We start from the raw sequence: 12467 nt of genomic DNA on the forward strand, positions 1-12467 counted from the left end.
TGATGAAGCACAGCCACTGGCTACTGGATGTCCTAAGTGCCTCTGACATATTTTCTGCATGAGTGTCACTGCATGTGGCCCATCACCAACTTAACAATCAGTTCAAACTATTTATCTATCTCTGTCCTGGGATCATTCAGCTGGAATGGCAGACCTAGTTCTGCTGTTGACTATACAGCTTTGTGTGTGTGAGATTCTTTCAAACAACTCTATTAGTTTTCGTCAAGAGGAATACACTTGGTACTTGCAGTGTCCCAATTTTAGACAATAACTGGGCCTGCTAGTCCAAGAAGACATGTCGGGACTGTAACAATATTTTTATTCAAAAATACTTACCATATGATTATAAAAATGGCTCATAATTTTTTGTGCATTACATTGTTACAGAAAAAAAGCATCCACGTGCAGGTGAGAAGACCTACACCAGGTTTTCTGCAAGTTTAACTGACATCCAAGACTTGTTAGACAACTTAAATACAAGTCACAATAAAATGTAAAAGCAGTTTTGACGAGAAGAATGATACCACTCTCACGTCTATACAGTAAATAATAAACTAAAGCTAGCAGCTTGTTAGCTTAGCTTAGCACAAAGACTGGAAACAGGGAAACAGCTGACTTGGCTCTGTCCAAGTGTAACGAAATTCACCCACCAGCAACTCTAAAGCTCATAAATGAACATGTTACATCTCGTTTGTTTAATCTGTACTAAAAACCTAAGTGTAAAAATGACAATTCGCCATTTTATGAGGGGTTATGTGGAGGACTATTTCTTTCTACAAGAAATTGTCCAACACATAACCCTGATAAATCAACTTTGGTTTTTGTACGGAGCCAGGCTAGCTGTTTCCCTTAGTTTCCAATCTTTATGCTAAGCTAAACTAACCAACTGCTAGCAGTAGTTTTGTACTCTCTGTCAGTGTATTATAAAATGTTGAAATATTAGTATAATAATAATATTTCTTTTTTTAAAGAAAAAAACAAGAAGAAGAAGAAAAACATGGACTGAAAACAAGATAACCAATCACAAACATCTTGTCTCAAATGAGATATTGACATGGATGGACAGAATTTAGTACGCTAGGTTAGACAAGACTGCGCTTCACAAGACAGTGCTGAGGTTTGGCCAGGGGAAAAGGCCAACAACAGTGTGTGTACGCTTAATAAATCTGCAAACAAAGCCAGTAGAAATGATTATGATAAAAAGCCTGCTTCTCTACTTGACCACAAACCCACAATATCGACAGCCTAATTGTAATGCCTATTTATTACACAACAGCCATTACTCCAACTCAGCTGACTGGACCTGAGAGCGCCTGAGAAGTCTTAAGTGATCCGTGGAGTGTGTTTGTACATATGTGTGCATTACAGTAGCATGGATGAATGGATTAGAGCTAGGGCTAAGGCACACAGTTTAAAGACGATTATGTAATATGTTTAGACCCATCAGCTCTTTATAGTTGCACATGAGGGAAACAAGAAACACTCGCATTGTCCGGGTCATACAGATGTGAGTTAGTGAGTGTCAGTGTTTGTGTCTCTGTGTGTATCTCTATTGCTGCTCTTCTTCGTATTAATAATTGAGGGATAAAACTCCAATCTACAAAAAGACCCTCCTTCCCTGCTTCCTGGTGCTCCGTCTGTCTGTCTTTCTTACAAACACACACACACACACACACACACACCCTCTGCAGTTAGCGCTGCGTCAGGCAGATTATATAACAGCAGAGGGTGTAAGAGTGAGGGGAAAGAGGGCGTGTGGAGGGAGAGGATGGGGGTAAAGAGAACAGGGTATATTGATAAAGGTAGAGGATTGTACTTTGGATCAAATTTACATCAGGATATCTATATGTTACAATTGTTAGTGAACTATTGAAAACCGACGCAGAAAACTCATTCATATTCATTCATATTTTGATGTAGAAAAACACAAAAAACATTGATTCAATGCAATGTTTTTTGTGTTTTTTTACAGCAAAATCCCATTATCCTATTATACTCTTATACTGTTATAAACCTTCAAATATATTCTCTAAGTGGTCAAACAACTCACAGTAGAGCAGATCATGGTGTAGTAGAGCCTGTTAATGCTCACTTAGATATCAAATCTGGGAACCAAGATGTCTTGATATGTGAGTTTTGTCAGACATACATTCATAATGGGAGACAATTATCACGTGCTATTTGAAAAACACATACAAAGCATACACATCCTCACGCCAGCAGACACACACGTTTACTTATGTTACTTTTAGGGACATTACATAGACATTCAAAATCAGCTTTTTCCCCAATTGAGGACATGGCTTTTGTCTCCAATTGGACAAGCTGTCCCCAATCAACTTGTCTGCAATGTGTCCCAGAAGGTTGCATAAGTCAGACCAAAATGATGTTACACAAACACGCATATAAACTAATGAAGTTTACAGTGCATTGGTGCTTCACAGCTGACTCTGTTCGTGCTGATGTCCTCGTCTCTGCTGCCCACTGAGCTGTTAACTGCTGTTTTCCTCCAGCCAACGTAACATCACACGTGACACACAAAATCACCTGTCAGGACTTTGTCTTTGTGCCTTTGGCCAAAAATATATCCACCCTGTGCATCTTGAATAAGTCATGATCCTAAAAGGCCGACCCTCAACTTCAGAACCTGATTATGCTACGTTCCCAGGCTCCCTGTGCTTCCCAGATGCTCCAGCCTACATCTCTTTCCCTATTCCGACCCCCTACCGACGCTGCCATGACTGCATTTCAGTCCGTCTTACCCCCTTCCACTCTGCAACATCATCGTGCCTCTTTCCTCCCTTTTGCCATCATCAGTCCATCTGAAAATGTTCCTAAAATTGTCAGATATATCCTCCCATCCTCTCACTACTGACTCTTTGTCTCCCTTCCTCTAAATCCCTTGGGGTGCTGGGCTGCAGTGCTATCAGTGGCCCTACTAGACCTCTCTTAGTTCAGTGACGAGTGAGGGGCAGCTGGCTCAATGCTGCCACCTCATGTGAGCGGAGGCCTGTTAGGTTTTTTTGTTGGAAAAAAGAGAGGAAGTGTTGCCCCCTGCTGGTGTACAAGTACTCCAAACCTGTATGCATGCACACACACACACACACACATTCAGTTTCATGCTTGCACCCACAAATTAAACTACATAAAAAAACATATCTTCAGATCACTCAAACAGAATGTAATTGTACATGACAGCACAGCTGGCATCTTTTCCTCTCAATGGTCTGTGTGGCAAGAATTAAGCTGAATCCATCCACAAGCATGAGGGAATTGAAACTAAAAATATGAGCTTCTGGTGAGACAAACAAAAACACGAGCCCTGCTCACATTCCTACATCATACGAGAGGTTTATTTGTGTGTGAGTGGGGAGAAATCGCTGCTGTTTGCCTCTGGTAGCGTCTGTTTATGTCTATTTATGTCTATTTATGTCTATTTATGTCACAGTACAGAACACTTCAGATCACAATGCCCAAACAGGAAGAAATTAAATCCCAGCATCACTGATGACATAATCAAGCAGCTGAATGATATTGCAGTCCCTGTGGAAGAGGGGCTTTTCAGAGCAATGGGATTATACAACAAGATCGCACTGTCACTGGCCAGTGTACACGCAGCAGTGTGCCTATTATATTCTAACAGACTGACACAGACATGCAGACAGGCTCACTAGTTCTGTTATGAATTGGCGCTATTATATAAATAAAAATTAATTTAATTTAATAGTGTGGGGGGTTATTGCATAGTTCAGTCACACTTTAGCATCAATCTGAAAAGTGTGGGAGGTGATATTTAGAGTTGGCCAGCCTAACTAGCCCAACCAGACATAGCTAAAGTTATGTGTAAATATGTCAAGTGATGAGCTATTGTCATGTAATATGCATCCAGGGTTAAGCAGCAGTTTTGCATTTTCTTCTAGGCTTTTAATTTGAAATGTCCCTGACTTTATAAGTTTATTTTTCATATTTTCTGTGGGTTTTCAGACCTGTGTTGGGTCCCAGTGATTAATTTTCTTGTCTACATTCTAGTCCTTTAATATACTTGTGAAGAGAAAGCCTGCAGTCATGTCCAGAGTACCTTGTATCCCCTCCAGAAAGCCTGGATGAGCAGAGCAGCCTGATCCTCGCTCAGCAGCAGAAACAGAGGGATGGGAGGCCTGGGACTGAAGACAGGGGGAGAAAGAAAGAGAGGAAAAAGTGTGACAAGAGACAAAACAGGATGGTGTATTGTCTCATCTGCATAACACCAAACGCAGCATGTATTGGTGAATGTGAATGTTTGTGTGTGTTATTTTCCTTGATATTAAGGAGTGTTTTACGTGTTTTGTGAGACGCTGGAGAGTTGACAGGAACCTGGTGACCATGAAACTCCGAAAGGCCAAAGACAAATTTCAAATAAAACAGGAGTTTCATTTCTTGACAATCACTGAATTTGCAGGTAGCAGCTGTAGTGTGTACGTCTTTGTGTGACAGGTGACACTCACTGCATGCTAAGCCAGTCCTTGACAAAGGGGATATCATGGAAGTTTACTGGGATCTGTCCTTGCCTGCGGGGGTTGCGGCTGAAGAAAAAGGCAGTAAATATGTTACACGCAATATTTTGCACACACAGCTCTCAACATATTACATTACAGAGAACTGACAGGGTGAGATGAGGTGAACAATGAAGAGAAAGTTGTATGTGTGTGTGTGGGAGGGAAGGAGGGCTCTTACTTGTAGAGCCACTCAGTTAGGAAGTCGCACGGGTTAAATGCTGTTATTTTCCTCTACAACACAAATGAAAGCAATCAATGCCATGCATCATCCAGAATAACAAGTATTCAGCATTACTTTTACTCACTACATGAGAAAAAAATGAGAGAAAGTCATACACATAAACTACTGCTGTGAAATAAATGTAAAGTAAAAATGTTGCAATATTTCAACCAAACACATAATTTCCTTTGATTTCACAGGTTTTAAATCAATCTGTTGTCATTTTAACAATATGGGCCGCCTGTAGTTTGTTAGTCAAATGTTTATAAGAAAGTTCAGACCTCGAAACAGCCGTGTTTCCGGGCTTCTTTTAGCAAAGCCTCCAGTCCAGGCAGCAACACTGGAAACACTCTCCTCTCCAAAAAACGTGTAATGCGTGCTGACACAAACACACAAACACAAATTTGTACAATATGTATACGGACGAGGATAGCAGAGATATTTGCATCCGTCTTACGTTCACGCAGCTGTGGTGGCGAAGTAGTTTCAGCTGTTGACAGGCACGTCTGGCTTGAAAGATAAGGTTTTCCTAACACAGAGTAGCCAGCAAGAGCAGGGTGGCTAAGAAGAGGGTCAAAGTCTCTCAGAGGTTCATCCTCCACAAACTCCTAATGAAACCAATGACAAATAATTTCTGAGGACAGAATCCAAACTAATCAGACACAGGGATGAATGACCTGAATGATAAACTGACCTTGGCTGTGGTGAGTCCATATAAGACCGGGGAAGGTGTACTTGTGCTATACTGGGAGAGCTGGGTGCTAACTGAGCTGATATCTGTCCACACAGCACTGGGAGGACTTGGCTGCTCTGCCTCATACTCTGAAAAAAACAACACATTAAACAAAACATAAACACAGCTTTTATTTTTCACAAAAGCTTAAACAAACAGAACATTATTATCTTACCTTCACACACTTGTTGCCAAAGGGATTTTTTGGCACTGCTTATGTTCGCCATTATTGTGTAATGGTTGCCAGGGACTCGCTGGGTGCCAGGGAAGTAGTCATGCCTCTGACTTCCGGTGTAAACACAAGTTAGGAGTACAAAAAAAAGATTTTCTAAAAAGTGTCCCGAACACAACACGGCAGCTCACCGTAAATATATGTACAAACTGAGTCCGGCTCTAGGGAACTTGATAGCCTAGTGCTTCAATACTTAAGGTATACGGACACTTCTTATAACCGTGATGTAACACATTCTGATAACGGTACTAGTAGCACAATGTGCGCTAAAAACAGACAACAGTGTAATTTATCCCAAACAAAAGAACAGTTTGCTGAGCTGAATGATTTTCCATAAATAGCCTACTGCTCCTGCTTGTCTCGATGTGTGCCGCATCCTAGGTTGTCTAGTTTAGGAAATAAATAAACAAGGTCGTGTTTATGTCCTATGAGCTATTGTAAAAATCTGTGTAGGAATAAATGACTGCAGCACGTCTCTGTCCCCGCTAGAAGGCAGCAGATAACTTGCTATTAATAATGTGTTTTTCATCTTTCAACACAAAGTGGAAAACTGGAGAGGCTAAAATGGCTAAAGGCTTCAGGAACTAAACGTTAACTCTAACAAAGATTAAAAAAATATGATTTTACATTTGACTATATTTTGGGGGAAAGCACAATTATTTTTGAGACAGTAGCCTTTAGCCTACCACTCAATTCCTACTTTGTAGGCCTACATTTGCACCTCTTAATTGCGGCTCATTTTTGTTTACTCAATAAGATAACTTGTAAATATTATTTTCTCAGTAAATTCTAAATCTAACTGCTTAACCATGACTCCAGATTGTAGATATCAATGCCTGTAACAACCCCTTATATTATTTTTACCAAACACCATAATCTTAAAATTAAGGTATGTGGTTTGTTTGAACATAAAAATAAAATTAATGGTATTTCTAAGATTTTTGTATTTTTTGTGTGTGGTTTGTTTCAAACCGCTTGCCATCTTGTACTTTTGTTTCTTTTAGTCAAGATGTATAGTAATAGCATTCATGATGTATTACTTTGCTCTTTTACCAGGAAAAAGGTCAGTCCTTTATGTCAGATCCATTATTGTTAGCTCCAAATAAATGTTAAGGATCAACCAAAACAGCAATATTGTAGCACACATTTTTCTCTACTAATATGAAAAGAGCTGAGGATTAAGCTGTTGAAAATAGCATAATAATCTTAAACCATGATCACGTTATTCACAGAAGTTCTTCAAAATTAAAGTCTTTATTGGAATATATTCCAAAGCAGTTAAGTCATCTCATGACTGAACAAAAATAGCCATTTATCTTTAAAAAAAAGTCCCAAGATGGTTCCAAAATGCACTGAACAGCTTTTGACAAAATATACATTGCAGTAACTCATATATTGCCGTCACTAACTGACTTGTTAATAAATAAGATAGTGAACAAAACATTTCTTCTATACATAGCATTTTAGACTTACCCATATTTGCAATCAAAGTTGATGACTACACACACACCCATTTTAAAACAAACTGTGAAGACCTGTGCCACAAACATTTCTCTTAACAAGTTGTTGCAGTGCATCCTGACATTATCAAACCAAAACAAAAAAACACCACAATGTAGAAATAATGGTAGTAATACAATAATAACAAGATGATTTTTTTTTATAAAGCAACACTGATAAAAGCAGATTTTATAAAGGACCAACTTTCAACAATGAAATATACAGATTACATTCCTTTAGGGTTTCAGAATAGAGGGAGCCCATGTGAGGAGGACGTTTATTACTGAGCTAGAGGGAGACACAGAGTCCCCCTCTTGATAAAAACAGAAAGGAAAAAAATCACACTCTTGTCTACAGGTGTAGTTATATTATTTAGCGTTCAACATTGATTGGTAATTTGAGATCCAGGCACAGACTCAAACCTTCAGAGAGGACACACTCATGTAAAATCTATGGTGCATGTAAAAGTTAAGGGTATGGTTCGGGAAGAGTCTCATGCTAGAATCAATCCTGGAGTCCATCCATAACCAGACACGTGTTGTCTAATGTACACAGTGAAGAGCCTCCTAATATTCATACTATATAGTGTTGCTGTGAAGTTAAAGAATGACTCCACATAAGAAAACATTCAAAGCCTGTCCAGCATGTTCAGTTCCAAAAAAGAAAATCTTAGTTATGCTGTGTGGAAAAATGATGCCAAGCCTTGAATGTAGTGAACCTTTCGTGTGAGTGTGGTCCAGTCCTGCAGGCTGCCCAGTTAAAGTCATTGCAGAGATGTGACAGCAACAAAAGGGAGTGACATGCCTGGACAGCATCGCAGGCAAAAGGTACAGTGGCTTTGATCCTGAAAATATGAGACTAACAGGAAATCAAAGATAAATACAGATGATTAAGAACAGAAACCAAATCAGACAAATTGGTGTAAGAGGAAATGGAAGAGATGAGTCTGTAATCCCCCATTTCAAGCGTCCACCTCCCTGCAGAAGTGGAAGGTGCCAAGAGTTGGGTGGATTTATCCGCTCAGTGGAGCCTGCGGCCCCTCACGGGCTGATTCAGTGCAAGAGACCTTTTTACAAAAAGAGGACTGGGAGTTTTAGCTTCTTCCGTGGTTCTATTCCTCTTCTGCGATCATTAAGTCCCCATACAAACGTTCCTCTGACTCTTTCAATATTACAAAACACATGTTCATGATTCAGTCCCGGGCACATTGCTTTAACAATCCACAACTTCTCTGTTCTTTGTGTCTTTCATACAAAAACGTCCACTAAGTACTGCTGAGTCCCCTCCGTTTTTAGGTTGGCGATAGCTATGTACAAGTGATATGTTGTATTTGAGCATGTGGTAGTGGTTGGTTCACTGAGGCCGAGGGAGTCCGTGGACTCTGAAGCGGTACATGCAGGTGTATTCTGGATGACCCCAGTTAGACAGCACCCGCACCTCAATGATCTGGAAGGTCTTGTCATTCTGCTCCTGAAAGAGAAGAGGGAGAATGTTCAGAACACACTGGCAGACAATGAACTGATTTTTATTTCTAACATTTTGGGAAGTGCATCTTAAGTTACCATAACAGGAAAGGTTTGCAGTGACTCCCCATCTTCCTGGTATACGTAGTTCCCCAGCAACTTCCCTTCTTCCTGGTACTCATCATCTAGACCCTGCACACAAACAAACCCAAGGGAAAATAGACATTCATCTCTCATGCTTTCACTGCTTCACATGCTTCCAATTGTAAGGCTTCATATGTTAGTATGTTTCTTACAAAAACAGTGAAGTTCTGTGGGGCGCTGGTGATGTTTCCAGTTGGGGACAGGGCCTTGGGGATGTGCTCCACGCAGAAGGACGTGGGCAGGATCCTCAGGGACAACCGGATCACCAAGTAGCCCTGAGAGCCTTTGAATGCCCAGCAGTTACCTGGGTACACATCAGGCTGAGGAGGGGAGACATGCCAAAATAAGTTTCATAACAGCAGACTTGTGACTTAGTGTTTCCACTAATCATTAAATAATAGTTGAATGAATTCTCTAGTTAATCAGCCAAATAAGAATTGCCCCATAGATCTTAACCCTTACTATAGTAAGCTTAAAGGATAGGTGCGCAAGTTCACTTAAAACAATAGTCAGGTGCTTATGAACATTTAACAGGTTTTGCATGCTGTAATCATTCCTGCTGTTCATACTGGTCATTAAAATAACGTTCTGTGTGGAAATATATTCTAAAGTTAATCTCTGTATGAGGTTTTAGCAGCAGTAGTCAGCAGACAGTGAGTTAGACAAATCAAGTGGATGTCTTCCAAAGTTAATCTTTTTTGTGCGTCTCCCTGCTGAGCTGAGGTGGAGGGACATGAAAAGGGAATATTGTACTAAAAAGACTTTGGACTTCCACTTGGTTTGTCTAACCCAAGTCTCATAATACCTTTTGTCCCCCATCACTTATATTGAAAGTGTAGTAAGAAGGTCCCCAGTATGAACAGGAGTAAAGATTATAGCAAGAAAAAAAGCTTTTTCAATATTCATATGACACCTCACAATTGTTTTAAGACAGACTTAAACAAAAATTGTGAACCTATCTTTTAACTAACTAACTTCACATAATGAGTAAAATAGACATTGCTCTCATGGTGAGGCTCACCTGGATTACAACACGTGGCGACTGGGAGAAGTACCAGAGTGGCAGGCCAAACAGACTCATGAGGGCCGTCTTGGTCTCGTATGTCTCAGAGCAGCGAGTGCTAAGGATGCTTCCCCCTGAAAACACACACGGAGACAGTAATTATGCTGAATACGTCTTAATTTCCATGGGCATGAATAACATCAAGGTTGAATTTAATATCAGATAACTACTGATATACTTTAAAATGATTGTAGAGTTTAAAATGTTGGGATTGAGGGTGAATCATACTGCACGGGGCTTGGTGTACAGTTTCACTTTTCAAGGCAGCTGTAGGACAACTTTGGGATTTTATTTTGTGAGAGATGTTTTTGGTTTGAGTTTACATTTGTTGAATTCAACATTTTCATCCTTAAAGCCATCTGTCAACAGTTTAGTTGGACACCATGTCCTTACATAGACACACAGTTCTAGTGCATTACGGCCTTCGACTGTTGGCTTCACTTATAAGGAGAGAGACTCAGGCAAAAAAGTCTGCTCTTTGTCTTTGTACTCCTCGACGTAAGATACTTGTGCAGAGAGTGTTGTGAAATATTCCTCATGTTTGCTGATGTTTCCTCATCATTTGGTCCATCTCAATAGCTCCTTTCCTAGCATCCAAATGTCTGTTTGTTTAGGAAAGCACACACTTTGCCTTAAGGTCCCCAGCCCAAATCAAACCAGGGTGGTTGCGATTATATGGGGAATGGCTCAACTACTAGGCTACCAGAATGTCTCAATGCCCAACGCCTTCTGTGAAGTGACGCTCCCATGTAGGTCAACACACTGCTCAGTAACACACATGACAATAGAGTCTGAGCTTTTGAAATTAATACCCTGTTGTCCTCGAGCCTGGCTAATGCCTGCACTCTCATTATGTAAGAAACATACATACATTAGAGTACAGGATGGACAGGTACTGCGTCAATGGGAGGCTTCTTTCTTACCTCCAGACTCCAGGGCGTAGTCCACCTGGCCTGTTCGATCCTGGGAGTAGAGCCTTAAAGCGTTTTGGACAATCAGCTTCACTTGCTGGGGGAAGAGACCACAACACAATAGTTCAGGTTAAAGAAGAACCACAGGCACATGGCAAACCAACACTTTCAAGAGCTCAGCTTAGATTATGTGATTAAGATGAAATCAACAGTGATGATGCTGACAGTGTGCGTTCATTACCTCTTCTGTCAGTCCCTCAGCAGCAGCAGAGTGCTGGACAGTCCCAGTTACAGTCTGAACGATGGTCTTGGCTTGGGACTCTACCTCACCCAGGGTTTGGGCCCGGTTAAGCTCCATCTGCATGGACACATTTCTCAGGATGCTCAGCTCCAGTGAGGCCAGCAACGCCTGCAGGTCGGGTGTGCTCACATAGCGCTGGGACAGCCAGTGGATCAGCGACTCGGGCACCTCTCCCTGCGCCTCTCCTGACCCACCACTGCCGAAGAACAGAGCCTGCAACTCCTTACGGACCTGGGACGACACCTGTGCTGATATCTGGAAAAGGCATACACAGAAATCTAATGAATAAAGAAATGTAATGGAAACCGGGTGTCTTAAAATCTTAATAATTGACATCACAGTAAAAGCATAGAAGTGAATATTTGTGTTACTCACTGTCTCCTGCAGTGTTTCCAGCTGCTCACACTTGCCCTTGCATCCCACAACACCCTGCAGGTCCTGTCTGATTCTGCCCAGCTCCGCCTCAAGTCTCTGCACTTCCACTAGCAGAGCATCATGGTCCTCCTGCTTCACACCCACACTGAGTGCAAGACAAAGTCTACATGTGAGCTGCCAGAATCTTAAACAACATGCTCACCAAATGTCAATGGCACATAGAAAAAAAAAGAAAGATAACATGTGGATTTGAGGTTGATATCCTGGTTTTCGTACCTGACAGGAACTGTGTCTGCCGCTGAGGTGACAACCTCCTTCTCTTTTTCCTGCTTCTCGTGCTCATAATGCTGTTGCTTCTGTTGCACCTCCTACAACACAGATCATGTATAAGGATTTCTGGTGATAGCACAGAAAATACAAACTTTCTCTTTAACATTTCTGAAAAACCATATAAATGGTAACATTGAGATCTTCCCAAGATCAGATATTTGACAGAGCACCACTGTTTCTTAGTATACAGACTTTGCCTGTCCAGACCTTTGAATCCGTCCACTCCACCTAGTTGAATGATCTGGCATCATGACACGAAACAGCGGACAGCGCCGCTCACTGGATAATGTAATTATCCAATAAGCGCTATGAGAATGTCCGCTTTATACAAGATAGAAGCTGTTATCAGGGCTGTTATAGATCATTTAGAAGTAAGTTGTCTGTTTTTACTTTGCTCAGCTTTTAACCCTGGCAAAACCAGTGTGTTAGCATGTCTACTCATCATTGTCAACTTTAAATTAATTTAGAGTCAGGCGGATACATAAGTCTCTAGTGACTGGTTAGGAAAAATCGTTTCCCCTTCCCCCAAGGAGAATAGTTAGAGTGGAGGTAAAGTCAGACTGAAGATAGAAACGTGGTGTAACCAGTTGACGATTCTGTCTGTTATCAGGCAAATACGACCAAAAACAACCAGATCTGCCTTCATACCTGTTCTTGTTT

The 12467-nt window shown here is 41.0% G+C and overlaps 2 protein-coding genes across 13 annotated transcripts in view; both read right to left on the reverse strand.

Moving 5' to 3' along the window:
- The window catches only part of iqck (IQ motif containing K), a 51192-nt gene extending 45050 nt beyond the window's left edge, over positions 1 to 6142 (reverse strand). For 4 of the 8 annotated variants that reach the window (XR_006821611.1, XR_006821616.1, XR_006821613.1 and 1 more), the window contains exons 1-8: positions 5664 to 6133; positions 5450 to 5577; positions 5213 to 5363; positions 5037 to 5134; positions 4714 to 4766; positions 4485 to 4562; positions 4320 to 4370; positions 4079 to 4163 (exon numbers count right to left, since the gene is read on the reverse strand). Coding sequence is in view for 3 of the 8 variants with exons in the window: in XM_046029094.1 (XP_045885050.1) it covers positions 4079 to 4163; positions 4320 to 4370; positions 4485 to 4562; positions 4714 to 4766; positions 5037 to 5134; positions 5213 to 5363; positions 5450 to 5577; positions 5664 to 5715 (696 nt within the window). In the remaining 5 variants the exon portion in view is untranslated. Of the gene's footprint in view, positions 1 to 4078; positions 4164 to 4319; positions 4371 to 4484; positions 4563 to 4713; positions 4767 to 5036; positions 5135 to 5212; positions 5364 to 5449; positions 5578 to 5663 lie in introns of all 8 variants that reach the window. The other 4 variants (XR_006821618.1, XM_046029094.1, XM_046029121.1 and 1 more) reach the window with 4 other exon arrangements.
- Positions 6143 to 6955: 813 nt separating this feature from the next.
- sun1b (Sad1 and UNC84 domain containing 1b) overlaps positions 6956 to 12467 on the reverse strand; it is a 33523-nt gene continuing 28011 nt past the window's right edge. For all 5 annotated transcript variants that reach the window (XM_046029166.1, XM_046029145.1, XM_046029157.1 and 2 more), the window contains 8 exons: positions 11754 to 11845; positions 11478 to 11622; positions 11043 to 11357; positions 10814 to 10898; positions 9849 to 9964; positions 8980 to 9147; positions 8783 to 8875; positions 6956 to 8690 (listed from right to left, as the gene is read on the reverse strand). In XM_046029166.1, coding sequence (XP_045885122.1) covers positions 8574 to 8690; positions 8783 to 8875; positions 8980 to 9147; positions 9849 to 9964; positions 10814 to 10898; positions 11043 to 11357; positions 11478 to 11622; positions 11754 to 11845 — 1131 coding nt within the window. In that variant the 3' untranslated portion in view covers positions 6956 to 8573. The remainder of the gene's footprint in view (positions 8691 to 8782; positions 8876 to 8979; positions 9148 to 9848; positions 9965 to 10813; positions 10899 to 11042; positions 11358 to 11477; positions 11623 to 11753; positions 11846 to 12467) is intronic.

Source organism: Micropterus dolomieu, linkage group LG02 (genome assembly GCF_021292245.1).
Source record: "Micropterus dolomieu isolate WLL.071019.BEF.003 ecotype Adirondacks linkage group LG02, ASM2129224v1, whole genome shotgun sequence".
Classification (NCBI taxonomy): domain Eukaryota; kingdom Metazoa; phylum Chordata; class Actinopteri; order Centrarchiformes; family Centrarchidae; genus Micropterus; species Micropterus dolomieu.